Genomic DNA, 23221 nt, shown 5'->3' with positions numbered 1-23221 from the left:
CCCATTGTATATCTACTAGAGACAGATTATATCTGTGCAGTATCATTTATGGATATATGGAGATATTTGGAGTGCATTATTATTAGTATCATGACATTCTGGATCATTGACTTCTGTTACAAATCTGATAAAATTCTTGTATTTTTTAATATCTCACTTAGTGGTGTGCAGTATTATATTGCATGTAATAATAAAATATTTTCTTTATTTTATTGCAGTGTATAGTGTATTTTTTAAAAAGTGTTTTGTCATATCGCCAAGAGTATCATTATTGCGAAAATACCATGAAATATCGTGATATTATTTTAGAGCCATATCGCCCACCCCTACTTTTGGCAGTGTGGGCAGTGTGGGGCAAGTTCTGCTGGAAAATAAAATCTGCATCTCTATAAAAGTTGTCAGCAGAAGCATGAAGTGCTGTAAGATTTTCTGGGAAATCACTGCACTGACTTTAAACTTGATACTGTAAAACACAGTGGATCAACACCAGCAGATGACATGTATCTCCTAACCATCACTGATCATCAGTAAATTTTACATTTCATTTGTAAATCAAGGGAGCAGAGTCTGGAGGAAGAGTGGAGAGACACACAGTCCAAACTGCTTGAGGTCTAGTGTGAAGTTTCCACCAATCAGTGATGGTTTGGAGAGACATGTCATCTGCTGGTGTTGATCCACTGTTTTATTATTAAGTCTAAAGTCAGTGCAGTGTTTTCCCACAAAATCCTACAGCACTTCATGCTTCCATCTGCTGACAACTTTTATGGAGTTGCTACTTGCACTATCTAACTTTGGTAGGACAATTCTTTCATAATTGTATTTGATTTATTTTGCTTAGTCTAGGTTTTTTCTATCAGGTAATGTCTTGGAACAACCCCACTTAAATTTATATACATATTTTTCCCTCTATTGATGTTTGTCTTTGACTGGCCTCTTCCTTATGCATGTGTCCCGTATCTGATCTCCTCTGAATATTGCCTAAAAATGAAGAACTAGTACTGACTGGCTGTTTTAACTGGACATAAAAGAAATGAAGGATGGTTTGAACAGTGCTTATCCATAGTTCTGTATTCTGACAGTTTTGGGACAAAAGACGTCCAATATGTGCTTTTAGAAAACTGTCAATTCATTATTTAGGCAAAAAGAATACAGAAAGAAAGGCATACTGTAATGAACACACTGTCTTTTACTAAGAAAAACTTGGCAGGTCCGCCAAACTTTTGATTGACAATGTAACGAAGATCCAAAGTGCTGGACAACAGCTGGCTGCCACAGCTTTTTCTGAAAAGCTGAGAGATGTGCACACACATACACACACACACTCAGACACTCAGACACTCACACAGACATTTAAAAGCTTTGGAGCAGGATGCTTTATATTTACAGTTACACTACACAATTATAATTCACTGTAAATCTTCAAGTATAGCAGTTTTACAACCACAAATTAGAAAAACCTGGGGCAGTGAAAATGCAGTTTTTATCCCATTTACTTAGAATTTTATTTAATTGCAGACAGTATAAACCCAATATATTTCATGTTTTATCTGCTCAACCTCATTTTATTTGTTAATATACATGCCAACAAAGTTGGGATGGCGAAGCATGTTTTTTTTACATTATTATATAAAAGACATTTAGACACTGAAGATTACAAGCAATTAGGTGTTTTAAATGAATGAATGAATGAAGTTCAACTTATATAGCGCCTTTCTAGAAACCCAAGGACACATTACAATTTACACGAATTACACACAGCCATTCATACTCAGCTCTCATCCACACATCAATGAGAAGCGGCAGCCAATAGTGAACAGCGTACTCTCAACCGAAAACAACCCTCCACCTGCATCAGGCACTGCATCAGGCACTACAACATTTTCCCAGGGCAGATATGCCAATCCATATCTGGGCACACAGTCATACATACAATTTTTACACACACAAAGATACATACATACCACACACATTACACACCAGATAAATTTAGAGTATTACATTTGTCTTAGCAATTTAGAGTATTCAATTTACCTGATCTCCATGTTTTTGGACTGTTGGAGGAAACTGGATTCCCCGAAAGAAACCCATTCAGACACTGGGAGAACATGGAAGCTCCACCCAGATAGGGACTTGAACCCAAGACCCCAGTGCTGGGAGGCGAACGTGCTAACCACTAAGCCACCATACTGTTTTAGGTGTTGTTTGTTTTGTTTTGTTTTTTTTGTCCCATTCTTCAGGTCAGGACCGCCCTAGACATGCTCTGGCTTTTGGACTTGTTGCTGATAGCAATGCGTATGGTCAGGGTCGTTGTCCTGCTGCACGACCCACTTTCTCTTGATATTCAGTTCATGGACAGAGGTCCTGAATATTTCCTTTAGAATTGTCTGATATAATTCAGAATTCATGGTTCCATCAATTACAGAAAGCTTTCCTGTCCCAGATTCAGCAAAACAGGCTCAAACCATGATACTACCACAACAATGTTTCACAAATGGGATATGGTTCTTTCTCCAAAGATAATGCTTTTCTTTGTCTACATGATCTTTAGCAATCCCATTGACTCAACTTGTGAAGGGTGAAGGTATACAGATGAGTAGCAGCTGAATTGATGGGAACCAGAAAATAGGAAAATTTTGAAATAAAAATAAAGAAATACAGAAAGACTAAAGACTGAGTAGCACCTCTGTGATGGGTTACAACAAAATATTACCTGTGTGAAAGGTAAAACTTCTGATCAACACTAATATACAGAAACTGAGGGCCGTCCGCAGGGGGCTGCGGTGTTAACAGACTGCCCGGTCTGTCAGATTGGCATTGATTTTTCCCACAGTGCCTTGCTGCGAGATGCGGGTTTGATTTTTGTTTGGCATTTCTGGCCGAGCCGCCGGCAGCAGCAGCAGCAGCAGTTTCGGATCAATGTGGGGCTTTCTGCACTAACTGGCCCTCAGTACAAAAGCCCAGCTCATATCACACACACTGGTGCTTACACTGTACCGAGGGCTTAATGTAGTATTGGAGACCTAGAATAGCGCGTGTGTGTGTGTGTGTGTGTGTGTGTCTCTGTTTGAGGAAGAGTCAGATTGAGCGTGCTGAAGGAGAAATAGGGTGTTGATGTGGGTGGGAATGTGTAGTGAAGAGGAGATTGGCAGGACAACAGTGGAAGTGCGCATTTTGATTCGGGCAATGTTGCCATATCTGTGGGTTCTGTGGGTTTTTCAGCACTTTGTGAGTATTGTATATTAATACTGCTGTGTACTGGCAAGAACTTGGTGATATGATACAGTATCACAAGTATCACGATACAAGGGCCGTGATTTAATACATCATACAATTGATTAATTGATAGTTGATAATGGGTATTTTAATTGTAAATTATTGGTGCCTTTAAGTCCCTTAAAAATAACTATTAATCACTACAATATTCTGTGACTAAATAGTGAAATATTCCACCTTTAATAGTTTGAAAAGAGTAAGTGTGTCATGATATATTAAACTTGTTTGTGCCTGTCTGTGTGTGTCTAAGTCTGCCTGTGTATGTGTCTGTCTGTGAGTGTGTGTGTGTGACTGTCTGTGTGTCTATCTGTGTGTCTGTCTCTGTCTGTGGCTGCCTGCCTGCCTGTCTGTATGTATCTGTGTGTGTCTGCGTGTGCCTGTGTTTGTGTCTGTCTGTGACTGTGTGATTGTCTGTCTGTGTGTGACTTTGTGTAACTGTCTGTGTATGTGTCTGTCTGTGACTATGTCTGTCTGTGTCTGTCTGTTTGTGACTGTGTCTCTCTGTGTGTGTCCATATGTGTTTATGCCTGTGTTTGTGTGTCTGTGACTGTCTGTGCCTGTGTTTGTGCATGTTGGTTTGTGTGAGACTCTGTGTGTGTGTGTGTGTGTGTGTGTATAAGAGAGAGAAAGATAGAAAGAGATGAGTTATTAATGTCTGCACTGTGTGAATTGTATATTTGGTGGTGTGTGTGTGTGTGTATTGTATATCTGGCTGTGTGTGTGTGTGTGTATTGTATATCTGGTTGTATATATGTGTGTGTATTGATCGAGGTCGTGAAGGGAAACTCCTCCTCTTGTATTCAGTGATTATCATCATCTGTAGGTTCCGCGGGGCTCCGTGGAGATGGGGGATAATTATGGGCTGGACTGTTTTTGTCGTGGGGAAGAAAGTGGATTGATTTCTGCTCGGTAGCTTCACCCCCCCGAGGCTCCGAGCCTAAAAACGGCCTCCGCGAGCTGAAATGCCAGCGCTTTGGTTCAGCTTTCAGTTCAGCTCTCGCAGGACCTCTCACTCACTCTCCAGCCTTCACTCACACTCACTATCACATTCACTCTCTTTTCCACTCCAGCTAAAGCTCTTCTGAAGCCGCCGGAGTCCCACACCATTGCTCAGCCTGCCAAAACAGCCTAGAGAGCAATTTGGAAAGGGGAACTACATTACCCAGAATCCCCGGGGGTTCCGTAGTTGCAGGCCATCTAATGATTTCTTCTGTTTCTTTTCACAGCGGCAGAGATCCGACAAAGCAGGGATTTTCAAACACGCTCTCACACACACACAAACGATATGTTGCTGTTCTTGAAAAGAGCTTTGTGTAATACAAGCGCAACTGACCAGATTTTGTCTTTATTGGCGTATTGAAATTTTCATGATGTACAGAAATGTTGTTCATTTTAATCAACAGTCCAGATGTTTTATATTCTCAAAACCTCTTTCTTAGATTGAGAAAAATCCAGCCAAGATGTGCAAATATGAGGTAGAGTCACTTGGAATGTTCATCTTTCAGTTAACAGCTGTGCTGAACTTGTCAAGAGTTAATTTTTAATTAAATTAAAGTAAATTTTTAAATTAAAGCCTCTTAATGTGTTTGAGAGCATCAGTTGTGAAGACGTATACAGTGAATAGCTCTATTTGAATAATGTTCTCAACAAAATAAAGAAAAACTTTGAAAGTATCCTCAAGTGCAGTCGGAAAAGACCATCAAAAATGTTATGATGAAACTGGCTCTCATCAGGACCAGTCCAAAAATCGCAAGTGAACAAACAGCACCCCTGATAAAAGCCACCTTAATGCTTTACAGTGTATTTTGATTTGTTTAATATTTAATTTGTTTAATAAGTTACTACATGATTCCTTATGCGTTCCTTCATAGTCTGGATGACTTCAGTATTAATTTACAATGTAGGAAAAAAAAAAAAAACATTGACTAAGAAGGTGTGTCCAAACTTTTGACTGGTAGAGTATATTCATTCTAAAAATAGTGTGATCTGAAAGGTTCTCCCAGTTTTTTTGTTCTGGCCAGTTATCAGTTGCGAACATGGAGATACCAGAATGGTAAACTTGGACTTTAAAGTCTTCATCTGTTAATTCCTGCATCAGTAAACAAAAAAAAACTAAGAATCAGAGCTTAAGAGATCCAGCAAGCTAAATAAGAGTGCAAAATATTATGCGAGAAAATTGGAACAACTTATGAAACAAAGAAATAACATAGTTTAAACACAAAAGCACACAAATAGAAAATGATGAATATGATGAATATGATGAGCATTACATATTCCATGATGAGCATTGATGTTTTAGAGGGACGTCATGGAAAATTGTTATTATTAGTATAAATTAACACTGCTGAATTTGCTGTGTGTAAAGTGTTTCCTAAGAAACGTAGAAGCCCTATTTATTGATTTTTAACAATGTTGAGTTTTTGAGGGGAAGAAAGAAGAATGTCCCCACAAGATCAGCGAGATTTCACAATTCATTTTGTCTCCTTAAGGAATAAAAACATGCACTCACACACACATGCCGCTTATATACACTGCCAATACTTGCCTTGCATGAAAGACTGAAGTGTGAAATCAGTTTGGATGGAGGAAAAAAGCGTCTGCGGAGTCACTGGCACTTTTAATAACGAGGCACAGACTACGGCCATCTGCTCCTGGCTTCGGAGTAGAGAAATGCATCCTCTAGATCTGCGTCCCTTATGGTAGCCTCTCTGTCTTGGTAACTAGTGCACCTTTTAACTGTGCGTGTTTGTGTTTTTGTGCTGTAGCTGAACGAGATGATTCGTAACCCTGTGGAAGGCCAGTTCTGGCAGGTGGACCACATCAAGCCCGTCTACAGCGGAGGAGGACAGTGTTTACTGGACAACCTGCAGACGCTTTGTACCGTCTGTCACCGCACGGTAAAGCAAGCCTTCAGATGTCTCCACAAAGCTGGAATGTTTGTGTACACACTGTATTCTTGTGTACACAGAATCATGCTCTTGGTTTATTTTAGTGAGGGGTTTTACAAAGCAAGATTTCTCAAACATAAAGATTGTCCTTACATGAATTTTCTTGAAGTTATGTGGGCATGTAACATTCCTCAGTCCACAGTGATTCATGTGTACCAGGAATACAGAAATCTTACAGTGGCTTGCAAAATATTCATTTCTTTTTTCTCATATACTAACTTTCCTTTTATTATAAGGTGAATGTGTATTTTCTGCTCTATTTTTATACATAAGGCGCATCAGATTATATGGTGCATTATGCAACGATGGTAAGGAACAGGGCTGTCGTCATGTTTTACTTCTAATTCAATAGTTCTTCTCGCTGGGTGGTGGTGGGGAGATAACTAAGTTAGGTGAAGCTAAGTAAATAAAACTGTAATTCTTTACAAATATAAATACATTTAAAAGTCAAACCAGCACTGGATGTTAATCTACACAGATTTCTCTCCTATTAAATAAGCACTATTTAAAGTGCTTATTTAAAGGCTGGTTGTAGCAGCATTAGCATTAGCGGCTAACAGGTAGTGGGAGCTTTTTTTAATACAGTAAAGACGCATGCTAAGGTCCGATATACTCGCCTCTGAATGCTAAGTGCAGTTAATGCTAATGCTGCTCCAGTATTGCTAGCAAGGGTTAGCAGCAGGCAACAGGCCGATAATACTCACCTCTGAACAGTGAAAGAGCTAGCGATTAGCGAAGTAAGCGGCTAATGCTAAGGTTGCTCCTGTCTCAGAACTGGAGAACTAAACTGAAACTCCTGTATAACACTGTTCTTCAATGGACTGGTTTTACTCTTCCTAATTGTTTTTTTTTTAGGAAAATTTAAGGATATTAAGTGCACCTTATAATGCTAAAAATACAGTAATACTATTACTAAAACATTATGTACTGTATATCAGTGCATTAAAATAAATCTATGTCGACGTGTTTCTGTTGTGTGTTTGCAGAGAACTTCCCAGCAGGCCAAAGAGAGGAGTCAAATGAAGAAAGGACAAGCTGCTTCTAAACTAGCCTCCGACATAACCCGATTTTTCATAAAGAAATGAGGTTATGTGCTTCACTGCAGGTTTTACTCCTGTTTATTAGCTCATTAATAATTGTTAACTGTGTAAAGGTAGTTAAATCTATGGGTAAAATACGCTGTCTGTAACTGCCCTTGAAAAAGGCACGTCTCTAGTATTCTGTGTCATACAGAATTTAGAATTGTAATATTGAGATCATACTGCAACTCCAATTAATTACACATTGATGTGATCAAATTAAAGATTACCATGCATTTCTCTAATAACAACTAAATACAGTACCAGACAAAACGTTTGGACACACCTTCTCAATGTACATTGTGTTTTGTTTTTATTATTTTTTTATTTTTTATTTGTTTTCTTCATTGTAAAAAAAAAAAAAAAATCAGCTGAGATGGTTATTTGAGGTGATTAAGGATGAGCTGGAGCTGTTACAACTACTGTATCTGGGATGTTAACACTACAAATGCCAACACTGTGATCACTGTCGCAGATATTGCCAATGCATTGTCTTAAAATGTGCATGTTTCAGAGGATACTGCTGGAATTGTGTAATGTCAGATCTTAAAATGCTCTACAAATAGATAGATAAATAGTCTGATGTGTAAGCCCATCCCAACAAACTACACTGGCAGTCATAATTGTGTTTTTTGTTTGTTTGTTTGTTTTTTCTAATGTGCCTTATTTTATACTGTAATTAATATCCAGAAAATTGTAAATAAAAAAAAAAACCAACCCCCCCCCCCCCCCCAAAAAAAAAAAAAAAGAAAAGAAAATGGAAATGTCTGTAAATATATACTGGAATGTTTTGACGAGATCATGAAAAAGTTGTGCCATGAGCCACTGAGATCCTTAGTATAAGTACACATGTTCTGTGGAGGCCTCAGTAACTGTCCACCCAAACTGACACATCGAGCAAGGAGAGCACTGATCAGAGAAGCAGCCAAGAGGCCCATGGTCACTCTGGAGGAGAATGCCCGACCATCTGTTCATGACCTCAAGCTGAAACCAACTTGGGTTCTGCAGCAGGACAATGACCATAAAGACACCAGCAAGTCCACTTCTGAATGGCTTAAACAAAAAAAAAAAAAAAAACTGAATCCTATTGAGATGCTGTGGCATGACCTTTAAAAAGGTGATTCATGCTTAAAAACCTTCCAATGTAGTGGAATTGAAGAGTGGGCCAAAAATTCCTCCACAGCGCTCTAAAAGGACTCATTGCAAGTTACTGCAAACGCTTGATTGTCTCTGATGCTCGGGACGCATAAAATTACCAAGTGTAAACAGGGTCAGAGAGAGTTGGGTTTTCTGGGCTGCAAAGCTGAAAGAGAGCAAATAAAAAAAAAACAGGGACGGAGGCAGAGAGAGAAAGAGAGAGAGTGAGAGCGCGAGAGTGTGAGCGAGCCGAGCACAGCAGGTGTGAGAGGACTGACTGTTCCCAGACTGCCCGGCCTGGTCTCAGTCTGGAACTGCAGTGTTGGTTCTGCTGAATGATAAAGCTTATCTTTACAGAGCAAGTAAAGAATCCAGGAGTTCTTGTTTGCTGTTATTTTTAACGTGAGCAGGCGTTCGTAACAGAAGCGCACATGCCGGCGTCTCATCGTATAACACCTAATCAGAAAAGGCTGGGTCAGTATGAAAAACGATCATTAAAAAGTGTGTTGATTTCATAAAATAGTTCATTTTATATCTGTTAAGTCCGGGGTATGGTATGGGGGTGTGTCAGTACACTTCTGTGATGCAGCACTAATGCAGAAAAGTAAACTAAGATCTTGAAGCAACATGTGCTGCCTCAAGACAATATCTATTTTAGGAATATTGTGCATTTTTCAACAAGACAATGCAAAACCATGTGCTGCATATATTACATAGGTATTGCTGTGGTAGAAGAATATATGAGTACTGGATTCACCTGCCTTCTGTCTTGATCTGTACCCAATAGAGAATGTAAAGAATTTCGAGGCGAAAAATGTATTTTTGTACACCATAATATAGTGCTGCACGATATTGGGAAAATTTTACATTGCAAATGTTCTTTTTTCAACAATATATATTGCGCTATAATAAACAATGCTGGGCCCATGACGTCACCAGCGCCAAGTACTCAAAATCTGAGGAAAACAGCAAAACTGGGACTAAAAGTGTAAATTCAGCTGTAACTGGAAATATTTGCGCTTCAAAACTGTGCTGGACTGAGGTGCACAGCTTTTGAAACCTGCTGGAGTTTTTTTAAACACTCTGTCCACTTACTGTCTCTATAAGATGCTTCTGCCTCTATAAGCTGCTCTACCATTAGCGCTTTTTGTCCAATGGGGGACTGGCACTGTTCTTTGTTTGTTCTTGCAAATCTAATTTAAAACCGGTTTGCCGCAATTCCACCAAAACCAGGAGCGTTCCTTTTTTCCTAAGTTCTTCAGCGCAAACCATGACCGATTCTGTTCGCCACCACTGTGCAACGACCTCTGTTGATGATGTATGATGTAACGTTTTGACGGTTCCACTAAAACTGCTGGAAACTCAGGCTGGTTCGCTGAATGGCAACAGAACTAGTTCAAGAACCAGTGTTCTTTTGGTGGAATGTAAAGTCACAGAAGAGACATGGTCATCTTCTTGTCCAGGGGTCAGCAATTAAGTTTTCCAAGCCATTACGAGGCGGGCCACAAAAAAAAATCTGTGTAATGGGATGGAGTGCTACAGACTAGTAGCTCTTCAGCCCAGAGGGTTGTTGAACCCAATTGCTGAACAGTTGATCTCAAAGCAGGTGAACCCAAGAGGAAAGAAAAAATGAAAAAATAAACAAACTGCTTCTCACTAGGGATCGAACCCATGTCTTCAGGGTCTCGGTACAATAAACTACCGAATTCTGATCCACTCATACAAGAACATTGAAACACACACTGCTGAGAATGATCCACCACTCAAATAATAGCACCCTGCTCTGTGGTGGTCCTGTTGAGTCCTGAATTTAGAAGAACAGGAGAATTAAAAGAATAAAGAATGGCTCTACGTTTTCCCGTATTATTATTTTTATTATCATTGAAAAAACTCCTGCTGCAAAACTTGTGCTTTATTTGAATCCACCTCAGTTCCTTATGTAAACTCCACAAATGCCACGGGGACATGTACAGCCTGTCGCCATAGCAACAGGCACTGAAGATAGGCATCCATGTGGATAGAGGCATTCTACTTTTTTTTCTGTATTTTTTTTAACCCAACTGTTTCTGTTTCTGTTTATAGAAATTCTACGACACAACTTAGCAACTTTTGATTCATCCTCCTGAAGCTGGTGCTGCTTCCGCATGCAGTGCTGCATCACATGAATCACGTTTTCCCCCCGTGAAAATTCACAACAAATGAAAACGGTCAAGGGCGTTTGCTTATATCAGCCTGATTGATCAGTGTTTTTGGAGAGTTTTTAATCAGCGGCTGTCCTGAGGTCAATATAGGAATATTAAGATGTGTCACAGTACCTCCCTCTATCTGCCCTGCTGTGAAGTGAATTTAGCAGAACGTCTTCATTTTTTACCCATCATCCCACAGGTCCAGACCGCTGTGTACTGTTCGGAAAGCTTTAAATGAGTATACCGAAGTATTTACTTTTACCAGACAGGGATATACTTTAGAGTAGTCAGAGGTGAAATGAGTTTTGATGGGATCCATGATGCTCCTGAATGCATCCCGTCCAGGAGAAGAGAAAAACACTGCCCCTCCCACACTAAACACTGATTAGCTGTCTAAAAGAATCTTTGCAGAGAACAGGCCAATCAAAACCCTCTCTGTTTTGCATGTGCTTCATGAATATGCACATGAGGGGGTGGCTTTCTCTTCCTCTCCTTCTCTTTTACACACACAATTTTTACAGATGCTCCCAACAGGCTTACAATGCTAGTGATAGGGGCATATAGTTACCCATGCAAAGAATTACTATTTTTACACCATTAACAAGCTTAAAGTAGCTCCACACTTCACTGGTAGAAGTCCGAGGGCCCTGACATTTAAAACAAGGCACTGAGAGCTACTTTATTGTGTGTATAAACAGTCTTTTGTGCACTTTTAAAGTTCCTTCTAAGTGAAACTGTGTAGCCAATGGCTTAATGTTATGCTGACAAATTTTCTTGTAGTCCCTCTTTACTAGTCCATCCGCTTTCTGCAAATGAAATCCAAAATGTAAAAAAAAACAAATGGCAAATAATTTGGTGTCCTAGAATAAAGGACAGCCACCATCACTGTTTAGCTTTTTAGTTCACATACTTTAAGTTAGTTGCGCAGATTTAATTACACCTGTAGAAGCAGATGGTTTTCCTGGCATCAAATAATTACATGCCACCCACATCATCCGCTAGGTGTCCACAAAGTGTCCATATAAAGTGTAATAAAGGAGCTGAAAAGGTTGCCTGTGTGACTCGGGGCCGGTCTTCCAGTCTGACACGGGTTAAGGCGGCTAAATTAACCGGCTCTTTTGTGATTCATTCTCACTCTGCTACTTTTCTGGCAGTTTGAGTTCACAAGTCATCCTTTTAGAGGAGCAGAGCGAGCCGTGATGTATTACCTGCACCGGTCAGCTGCTCCGAGGAAGCTGCTGTGTTCGCCTCTGTGTCATTAATGTAAAGGTCAGAGGAATGGATGTCTCTTCATGCTCCGTCTTTTTTGTAACCTGCTAGCCGAAATAAGAGGAGAGAGAAAAGAAGCGAGACATTATCTCTGGTTACTTTAGAACAGAAATTACTATAGAGGGTGTGTGTGTGTGTGTGTGTGTTTAGACAGGGGTGTGTGTCTGAGTTTTCTTTGTCCTCCTTTTCTTTTCGTACTTCTGGACTATTTCAATACCAAAATGAAAAGATTGTATTTGATAGTATAAATGAATCAATTTAGCAAGTTCAGCCCCAACTTCCTTCCATAATCCACTTGTTTAACAGAGCCTAGTAATGTACAGCTCTGGAAAAAAAATAATAATAAGAAACCACTTAAAAATGATGAGTTTCTTTAATTTTACCAAATTGAAAACCTCTGGAATATAATCAAGAGGAAGATGGATGATCAAAAGTTGAACTGCTTAATTTTTTGCACCAGGAGTAAAGCAGCATAAAGTTATCCAAAAGCAGTGTGTAAGACTGGTGGAGGAGAACATGCCAAGATGCATAAAAACTGTGATAAAAACCAGGGTTATTCCACCAAATATTGATTTCTGAACTCTTAAAACTTTATGAATATGACCTTGTTTTTATTGCATTATTTGAGGTCTGAAAGCTCTGCATCTTTGTTATTTTAGCCGTTTCTCATTTTCTGCAAATACATGCTCCCAATGACAACATGTTTATTTGTAATTTAAGAGGAATGTTGTCTGTAGTTTATAGAATAAAACAACAATGTTAATTTTTTACTAAAACATAGCTGTATTAGCGTAAACGTAAACACAGTGTCACTACTGAAGAGTTCAGAAGCTATAGTACTTTTTATTTATGTTGAAATTGGTAAAAAAAAAAAAAAAAAAAATCTCATAACTTATAACGCAACTTGTGATTCTTGTGATTTTAGAAGATGGATTATAGAGACACATGAAGCTGAGAAAATGCTGAACAGCAGGATGTACAGCAATACATGGTTATGCAAATAGAGAACATTTCAGACTCTTGGAAACATCTATAAGAGAAGGAATTGTGTCATGCTCTCTTTAAAAGTACAACAGGCAGCAAAAAGAATTTAGAAAGAATTCAAAGTAAAACGACCTACAAATTATTTATTAAACCTCAAACTGTCAAACATGGTGGTGGGAGCATTGCGGCGTGGGACTCCTTTGCTTATTTATAATCAGTTATGTAATTTAGAATTAAATAGGAATAAGTGAGAATACAGATATGATAAGTACATTAAAATATAAAGAAAACAGATTGTTTCTACAGTTTACATTTTATTTTTATACTGAAAAAGAGGAGGTACTTATGAAAATACATATAATAAGAAAGACATCTACTGTACTTTAATGGAAAAATTTGGTTAAGGATTGTAGGATTTTTTTATGGAAAGTTTGCTATGGAAAAAATGTACTGGTACAATCCAGTTTTTTTTTTATAAATTTTCACAATATAAAATGACATTAATAAATAGTTATCCTATTTTCAACTAACTACTATACTCATATACAAAGTGGCAAAACACTTCTGCCTTGCAAAGAGAAGGTATTGTATTTAACTGCATTTAATTTAAAAGGCTTGTAACTAACAAACAAACAAAATACATTCAACATATAGTTCTGAAAGAAGTGTTTAATTCATTCTTATATACATCCCTGCCTCTCATGTTTAAACTGACAGGACCTGTCGTACTGAACTAGAACGTCTCTGCAAAAACTTCTCCAGTCTGATGCTTTTATAGACTCTCAAAGAGCCAATCAGAAATAAGCAAAATGCGTTTTCATGATTGGTTCAGAGATAATAAAAAAAAAAAAAAAGTCATTGCTTGCATTGCGCTTGGGGAGGCAAAAACTAAATTTGGGGGGGGGGCAATGGCCCCCTCAGCCCCCCTTCCCCTCCTAGAACCGGCCCTGCTCTGAACAAGTAGATTATGATATGATAGCAGTAGCCGGTCGGGGGGTATAAGGTGGGGTTTGCTGTAAATCAGGAGGGGAAAATCCCACGCTGCTGCAGTGCTGCTGCTGCTGTTGTTGAGTAATGAACTTGTCAAAGCTGCAGGCCGGTGACGAGCTCTCTCTGTCCCTGTCAAACCCAGCCGAGCCACGGCGGCTCCACTTTATTACGGGGGGAAAAAAGGGCCCACAACGACTTTAATAACGCGGAGCAGAGTGATATTGAGCAGGGCGACGGGCCGGATTCAAATGCCTTTTTTTTTGTTTGGGAGACGAGGGGAAACAATAACAGGGGTGGAGGTAATAAAGCAGCGAAGCGGACGCAGGAAACTTTAGCTCGTCACAGTCGAGGCCCTCACAACAACCTTTGTGCTCTTCATCTCCACACTGACTTCCTCCAACATTATCACATTTATTATCATCATCATCACTACAGGCCTGCTGCCCGAACCTAACCGGGTCCAAATAAACGATTGAGGAAAGTATCAGCTCGTCTGACATGCATATAAACTTGAGTAACATCCCGTTCTCAATCCATTTGGTTTAGTACGTTAAGATGTTGGCCCATCACTTGCAGATATAACAGCTTCAACTCTTCTGAAGGAAGGCTTTCCACAAGGTTTAGCAGTGTGTTTATGGGACTTTTTGACCATTCTTCCAGATACGCATTTGTAAGGTCAGACATTGATATTGGATGAAAAGTTCTGGCTTGCAGTCTCCTCTCTATTTCATCCCAAAGGTGTTCTATCAGAATGAGGTTCCTCTGCACCACACTCGCTCATCTATGTGTTTATTACGATAGCCCAGAAAGGCACATCTCAACAACATTTACAAAGCAAACTAAAAGATGACAACGCAACTACATTAAGAAATCACAGTAAACAAAAAAAAAGAGGCAGTATTTCCGAAACGCTGCATTAAGGGAATGCAATTACATTTGCCACACTGGAAATGCTCCCGGCCGCTAGTGGGCGCTGTTTAGCTGTTGACGTTGTACCAAAAGCCATACCTGTCAAGTTTTGAGTTTAAAAATAAGGGAAATTTTACGTCCAATCAGCCCAACCGAGCTTCAGTATCCCTTACATTTTAACATTTTTAGGTTTCAAGTTTTAAAAGAAATCTAAAATAACCACTTGTGAACCACATACAAACTACAATTAGATTATTAAAATCTGATAAGCCTACTTTTGTTGCACAGAAATGCTGTAGACATCCCTACATATGCAGCTTTAACTAAAGGATATGGGCTAGATATATTCCATTTATATCAGTAATCCATTCCTCAATAAAGTATGCAAAACAGCACGTCAACAATGGATTTCATGTAATAATGTAATAATGTAAACCATTTACTTGTTTCTAAATTGTTTTTTTACCTTTTATGACACAATGAAACTATTTTTTTAAAAGAAAAATAATATTAATAAATATCAGTCCTAAGGGGCTTCTGACTCTCATCAACCAGCAAGCTGATTGGCTGTTTCTCATGAGAGGCGGGACTTTATCCTTTAACTGACACCATTATAATACAGGAAATTTACGGGAAAATACTAATACGGGAGGACGGCGGGTAAGAGGGGTAAAATACGATAGTTTCCCAGTTGAAGACTTGACAGGTGTGCCAAAAGCAGGTGCCAGAAGGCTTTGCTGTGCTGGCTGAGCCCTATACGGGCGTAATTCTAGCCGACGGTAAGCATTTTGGTCACTGAAAAACCTCCACAGCCCACACCACAACACCCATGAACAAACTTCTGTCCTCAGCTCACCTGTCTAGGATTAGCCAGCACAGCAAAGCAAACCCTTTTGTTTACTGGTGTCTTGGTGTTTAGAGATGCTCTTCTCTTCTGCAGACCTCGGTTGTAACGAGTGCTTATTTATAGAGTTACTGTTGTCGTTCTATCAGCTCGAATCAGTCTGGACATTCTACTCGGAACTCCTCTGGCATCAACAAGACATTTGCGTCCACAGTAGGATATTTTTTCTCTTTTTTGGATCATTCTGTAAACCCTAGAGATGGTTGATGGTTGAGATGCGTGAAAATCCCAGTAGATCAGCAGCTTCTGAAACACTCAGACCAGCCCTTCTGGCACCAATGCCAACCATGCCACGCTCAAATGACCTTTAAATCACCTTTCTTCCCCATTCTGATGCTCTGATGGTTTAAACTGCAGAAGATCGTCTTAACCTTGGCATGTCTACATGTCTAAATGCATAGAGTTGCTGCGATGTGATTGTGGCTGATTCGACTGCTTTGCATCAATGAGCCGTTGGAGTGGTGTACCTAATGTGTACCTAATAAAGTGGCCGGTGATTGTAGATATAACGGATGATTTCATTAAGAACCGCCTGAACTTAGATCAGGACAAAAGCAAAGCACGAGCAGCAGACAACTGGAAAGCTCCATCCAATTAATTACCGTAATCACCTCAGGGAGGCAGCAGCGGCCCTCGGCTAAGCTGCCGAATCAGCGAGAGCGCTCGGGGAGCCCCAGCCAATAGGGGAGCAGATGGAGGGATGTGTGGGGTGGGGTGGGATGGGCAGGGAGGGTAGGGAGGTGGTAGTAGGGAGGGGAGGGAGGTTATGGCACACGCGCAGGTGTTTGGCCCGCGATGCAGGGAGGAATGGTTGTTGAGGTGTTGAGAGAGTTGAGTTGATCTGGGCGTAATTTCTTCCTTCTGTCTCCATCTGCAGTTATGCCCATTAATCAGCCCTGTTCCCACAAGCATAAAAGAACTGATTATTTAACTAAAAGAAGAAGGAGAAAAAAAAACCAACAGAATCAGCTGGCCTAAGCACATTAACGCGCTTTAAGCACGGCGGCACGTGAGCGCACCTTTCTGAGGAAAATGTGTGGAGGTTAGCTGTTGCTAAATGAGTTTCTAATGACGGGCAGCACACGTTGAGTAAAGCAGCAAAGCGAGCGAAGAGAAGGAAAGAACGAAAAAAAAAAACGTTACAAAGGGTGAGAAAGTGCTTAATGGGCCGTGTTTGCTAAAGTCGTTTGATAAATAGAGAAATGAATGCCGTTCTTTTTATGCACCCGGAGGTGGTCTCTGTCTCTCGCACTCTCCCTTCAGTGCTGATAGAAGAGGATCAGACACAATCTGGCAGATTTGCAGATGCTTTGGCCCTCAGTGGATAATGACCAAAACACAATAAGGCATCTCTCAGAGGGGGATCTGAGAAAGAGGGAGAGAAAAAGAAAGAAAGAGAGAGAGAGGAGATAAGGTGCTTAAGATAATTCATATTTCCCCCAATCCTCCCCAGATTAATGGCTGAAGCTTTAGCTGTTTTCTTCCCGAATATTACATTACCCATACGCACTTCAATTACCCGCCCCTCACTCCCTCTGCGTACAGGCCGCCTCGGGCTGTGTGGGCCCCGTCTTCCTGATAGCTCGAAAGCTCGGTGACATTGAAAAGAGAGCAAGAGAGAGAGAGAGAGAGTGTGAAGGAGAGAAACAGAGAGAGAGAGAGAGAGAGAGAGAGAGAGATTATATGATCTAATATTGATTCATGAGATGAGCGATACGGCTAAAGTAAACAACAATTTACACTAGCCAACTTCTGGCCTCTGGCAGCCAATAAAGCAGCGGCGAAAGTAAGCCGACTCGGTTGCCGCTGATTGAAAAATAAGCAGGTGCATGTTTCTACCCGCCTCATAGATTTTAAAGAAGAGTGCTCGAGCTTATTGAGAGGCCCATATCAGTGTTTCCACTGGCCAAGATACTAAAACTCTTGCCAACGATACAGCAAATTTATTAAGCTGTATACCCCAGTTTCTACCCTGTTCAAAAGGCTAATTACTGTCCAATCCCTGTTCTTAGAGAGAAAGAAAACTTGCCTCATCATTAGTAATGCCTTTAACACTAAGAGGGTGAAGGCCGGCACATGCTTCCTCCAATACATGTGAAGTCAGCCACCACCTCTTTTTCAAACTGCCGCTAGTGCTGGTGCAGCATTAATGAAAAGCCAGTGCACTCAGAGGAAAGCATCGAATCCCCAGCTCCCCCAACAGCTAATTTTCACATTTTCGTCTGGTTTTGCGTCTCTCTGCTCTGTCCTAAAGGGGAACGAGCACCATCTACCCACCCAAAGAGAGAGCAAGGGCAATTGTGCCCTCTTAGAGCTCCGGCAGCTGATGGCAAGCTGCATAACCGAGAACCAGCAATCTCCTGATCATAGTGGCAGCACTTTAGACTGCTGGACCACTCGGCTTTTCTTCTCTATTTTAAATGACAGACATATTGGGTTGTCCTGTTGTCCTTGTACCTGTTTTCCCTCGGCCAAGGTTGTACGTCTACCATCAGTCAGGTCCCGTGTTATTTAATGTTCTCCGTCTCTTTTGGTTTTAGTTTTTGTTTCTTTGTATGTTATTCAAGTTTCAATAAATACTCGCACTTGCGTCCGCTCTCCAAGTCTTCTCCTTGCTCCTGCTGCTGCATACCTGGCACTAATAGATGCCTGTGCTGATCAACATCAGACTGGGAGCGATGAGAAGGGAGAGTGCTTTATCTAGCCATCCAGAGAGAGCAAGACCAATCAGTTGTGCTCTCTCGGACTCCAGCTGCTGATGGCAAGGCAGCGTGATCCATTTATATTTTTTATTTTTTCCTTTTTTTCCTAATTGTTCCACCCATTTAGCTGCTAGTCAGATGTATATCCCTTTAACTAGTGATGCCACAACACAAGGAGGGGGAAGACTAGCACATGCCTCCTCCAATACATGTGAAGTCAGCCACCACCTCTTTTCAAACTGCTGATGTTGATGCAGCATTGCTGAGTAGCATCACAGCACACTCGGAGGAAAGCGCAGCATCTTGGTATTGATACATCAGCTCACAGATGCCTTGTGCTGATCGACATCACCCTAGGAGTGATGAGGGGAAAGAGCGCCATCTACTCTACCCACCCATAGAGAGCAAAGCCAACTGTGCTGTCTCAGAGCTCTGGCAGCTGATGGCGAGCTGCATGACCGGGATCCGAACCAGTGATCTACTGATCATAGTGGCAGCACTTTAGACTGCTGGACCACTCAGCTTTCCTTCTCTATTTTAAATGACAGATATTTTGGGTTGTCCTTGGGTTGAAGAACCTTATCTAACTTGAAAAAAATAAAACAGTAAACAGTGCCTCTGAAGACTCTGAATAACATTACTTAAAGGAACAGTACATTATTTATAGATAATAACATGGTCAAAAATGTATTTGGACACCTTGTCATTGTTGTTTCTTATTTTTTTATTTAATTTGTTTAGAATAATATTAAGGACATGTAAACAATTAAGTATTAAGTATTAAATATGGAATTATGTATTAAACAGTAAAAAAGTGTTTGTCCTCCACAATTCCTTGACCTAAACCTGATCAACTGAGATGGGGGAAATTTTTTTTTGCATGCAAATGTCAAATATAATTACATGCATTTATGAGCATGTAGAAATGACCAGACATGATAGTAAATAAATTAAAATAATACGTTACAAATATATGATTTGAATTTTCTGTAGATATATATTAGAACTTGGTGGAGTGGATTCACTTTCTATTCAGTTACAACCATTTTAATGAGGTTCTCATTCTTCCTAAAGACGATGACTGGGGTTGAGGTCAGGGTCCATTAGGTTCCTTCACTGGATCTAATGATCCCAGACTGAATCATTTACACTAGGTTTTGGAACATGACTGCTGGGATTTGATTCTATTCAGCTAACAGAGCGTTAGGTCTGTTCCTGGATACATGTACCTGAATATTCTTACAAACTGAGGGTTCTGACTTTTTATGTTTTTATCCTGAAGGAAATGCAGGATGGTTGTGCAGCTAAAATTGCTCCACTGCTCACTATAGTGGTTCATAAGTGATTGTTGCTATGACATGCATGGTGGTTGCTAAGTAATGTTTTTACACATGGCGCGGATATGAACGGTAGGTTGCCCTGGACGTCCAAACTTTTGACCAATAGCTGCTTTATCCAATAGCTTCTCCATATACACACAGTACTGGGGTGCGAGGCAGAGAGAAGGCTTCGCAATGCACAACCATAATTAAGATTACAGTAATCAACAACTTCCTCTCGTGTATTATTGCTTAATTATAAAATACCATGAACAAAAATTTATTTTTTTGGGAGGTACAATTAGTTGTTTTTTTTATAACTATCTACCAGTCTCTAATACTGACTGGAAGGGAATTTTCCCACTCCTTCTTGCAGAATTCTTTCAGCTGTATGACGTGTGGTGGGTTTCTTGTATGCACAGCCCGTTTCAAATCACTCCACAGCTAATCAGGCTCAAGATCAGGGCTTTTACTTGGTCATTGCATGAATTATGTGTTCTAAGACCATCTGTCAGCGAGAATCTGTCTGTAATTCAGGTAAGGATGAAACCGAAATTTGATGAGAAGCGTTGCTCTTTTGTGCTTGTGCATCATTATCACAGCACAATAATTTGCTTAGACATACATGGGTTGGACAATGAAACTGAAACACCTGTCATTTTAGTGTGGCAGGTGTCATGGCTAAATTGGAGCAGCCTGGTGGTCAATCTTCATTAATTGCACATTATTGCACCAGTAAGAGCAGAGTGTGAAGGTTCAATTAGCAGAGTAAGAGCACAGTTTTGCTCAAAATATTGCAATGCACACAATATTATGGGTGACGTACCAGAGTTCAAAAGAGGACAAATTGTTGGTGCACATCTTGCTGGCGCATCTGTGACCAAGACAGCAAGTCTTTGTGATGTATCAAGAGCCACAGTATTCAGGGTAATGTCAGCATACCACCAAGAAGGACCAACCACATCCAACAGGATTAACTGTGGACGCTGTAAGAGGAAGCTGTCTGAAAGGGATGTTCGGGTGCTAACCCGGATTGTATCCAAAAAACATAAAACCACGGCTGATCAAATCACGACAGAATTCAATGTGCACCTCAATTCTCCTGTTTCCACCAGAACTGTCCGTCAGGCCAATAAATTATTCTGGTCTAAAACCAGGTGTTTCAGTTTCATTGTCCAACCCCTTTATGTGAGATACGGGTTTCATTATAAAGCTTGGGTGAAGAGCCTAAAACGAACATCAGATTTAAACTTTTGTTTTTTTTGCGCTCTGACTTATCCGCACATTTAGTTCAATATTTTAAAAAAGCAGAAGAGATTTGGACTGATAGCGCTGGTGGCTCTGCAGGGGTTTGGACAGGTCCCAGGCTGAGCAGCAGGGGAATTTGATGGCCTCCAATGGAGGCTCTACATAGCCGAAATGGGTCAGTCTTTTAGCCATAATTAGTTCAAACGCCGTAGCCTCCTGAATAATGGATGAGGTGGGAAGCTAATTCAGTCACACGGCTCTTCAGTCAGATTTCAGCTTTTAAAGACGAGGGGACACTTCAAGGCTTTGGACACGAGCACATCCTTCACAGTGATCTCCCAGTTAAAGCCCACTTTAGCCTAAAAGCAGATGGGCCTCGTACACGGGGCCTGTAGTTCTGTGCCTTTTTTGATTTTTTTGATTTGCTGTGAAGAAGCCAATTCTATCTACTTTCCTTCCAGTGACTGTAATCACCTCTGTGATAATTAGCGGATTTGTGTCATCACTAGAATATTACGTATTTGATTCACATTAACGCGTAACTGATTCACATTAACAGACATAACACTATTAGATACATCTGACTGCGGTCCTGCAGCAGAGGCTGGTGTTGCTCAATCAATATCAAAGCTACACAATATGTCCAAATGTTTATGGACAGCTTTTCTCAATGTATTTATAAATGTATTTAACTACTTTAAAAGTCGCATTTGTTGCTGACATAGATGTGCAAATGCACACACAGTTGTCAAGCATGATGCACAATGCTGTGTGTTGCTGTGGATCAAATGGAAATAAATTTGTTCTCTAGATGATGCCACTCTATGCAGTACATGAGTTGGGATAAGTTGGACAGTTGGTGATGATGATAATGATAAGATGGGTGCTTTTTTTTCCCAACATCCTGACATCCCTAATGCTCTCCTTCCTGAATGCAATCAAATCCCGATTTGATTCAAATGCTCCAAAAAAGTCTTTAAGCATAGTTTTGGACTTTTTTCATGAAGAGAGGCATCAACACCTTAATTACACACTACTCCCTATATTGTGTACTGTGCAAGTCATGAAATTACTGATTTTAAATATAAACAGCATTTTTTGAATATACAATATTTTGAATGAGACCTTTTAAGTTTCTGAATCAGTTTCTCTGATTTTGCTATTTATAGGTATATGTTTGAGTAAAATAAAAATTGTTGTTTTATTCTATAAACTACAGACATTTCTCCCAAATTCCATATAAAAATATATTCATTTAGAGCATTAATTTGCAGAAAATGAGAAATGGCTGAAATAACAAAAAAGACGCAGAACTTTCAGACCTCAAATAATGCAAAGAAAACAAGTTCATATTCATAACGTTTTAAGAGATCAGAAATCAATATTTGGTGGAATAACCCTGTTTTTCAATCACAGTTTCCGTGCATCTTGGGATGTTCTCCTCCACCAGTCTTACACACTGCTTTTGAAAAATTTTATGTCACTCCTGGTGCAAAACCTGGGGCAGTTCAGCTTGGTTTGATGGTTTGTGATCATTCATCTTCCTCTTGATTATATTCCAGAGGTTTTCAATTTGGTAAAATCAAAGATACTCATCATTTGTATGTGATTTCTATTTTTTCCAGAGCTGTATATAATCAAATTAAACATTTGACACTTTATAGCATATCAACAGAAGTAAGATCTGGGCTTTCACAGAGCATTTGTTAAAGAAAATATATACTCAAACAGACATTTCATTTCCAATGGACCTTCATTTGAACAGTATTGAGGGATGGAACTAACCACATTACTTTTAAACATTAACATTGTAAAATGTTTATAATTATCCACCAATCATTGATACCTCAGACTGGAAGTTTTCCCACTCCTCCATGCAGAATTCTTTCATGAAGCTCAGTTTTCCCTGTCCACATAAAAAAAAACACTGAAATTAGAGTTTTCAGTGACCGACAACCAGATATACAATATAGATATACATAGATAGACAAAGAAAGCGATATATAAGGGCTAGTACTGGAATAATGCATTGCTTATATAGACCATATTGCTTATATACTATATTGTACAGGAGATTAGCACGAGAGCAAGCGGCCCACCTGAAAGGCTTTGCCCCGTCGCTGTAATCAGAAAGGACGGGCTGTTATTGCTGTTTCCTAATGCATTCATATGAGCGGCTTTTTCTGCTGTAAACAAAGCTAATACATATAATTACCTGGCCTGCCTGCCTCCCGATCTCTTTCCATTACAACCCATCTGCGTCTGAACGAGAG

General features: G+C 39.9%; 1 protein-coding gene across 1 annotated transcript in view; it reads left to right on the top strand.

Annotated features, from left to right (window-relative positions):
* zranb3 (zinc finger, RAN-binding domain containing 3) overlaps positions 1-8017 on the top strand; it is a 111075-nt gene extending 103058 nt beyond the window's left edge. The window contains exons 19-20 of the mRNA XM_049471415.1: positions 6039-6170; positions 7208-8017. Of these exons, the coding sequence (XP_049327372.1) occupies positions 6039-6170; positions 7208-7306 (231 nt within the window). The 3' untranslated portion in view covers positions 7307-8017. The remainder of the gene's footprint in view (positions 1-6038; positions 6171-7207) is intronic.
* Positions 8018-23221: the final 15204 nt, after the last annotated feature.

The sequence above is a fragment of the Astyanax mexicanus genome, chromosome 23 (genome assembly GCF_023375975.1).
Source record: "Astyanax mexicanus isolate ESR-SI-001 chromosome 23, AstMex3_surface, whole genome shotgun sequence".
NCBI classification, from domain to species: Eukaryota; Metazoa; Chordata; class Actinopteri; order Characiformes; family Acestrorhamphidae; genus Astyanax; species Astyanax mexicanus.
Note: the sequence above shows the minus strand (reverse complement) of the source record. Positions and strands in the feature narration are given on the sequence as shown.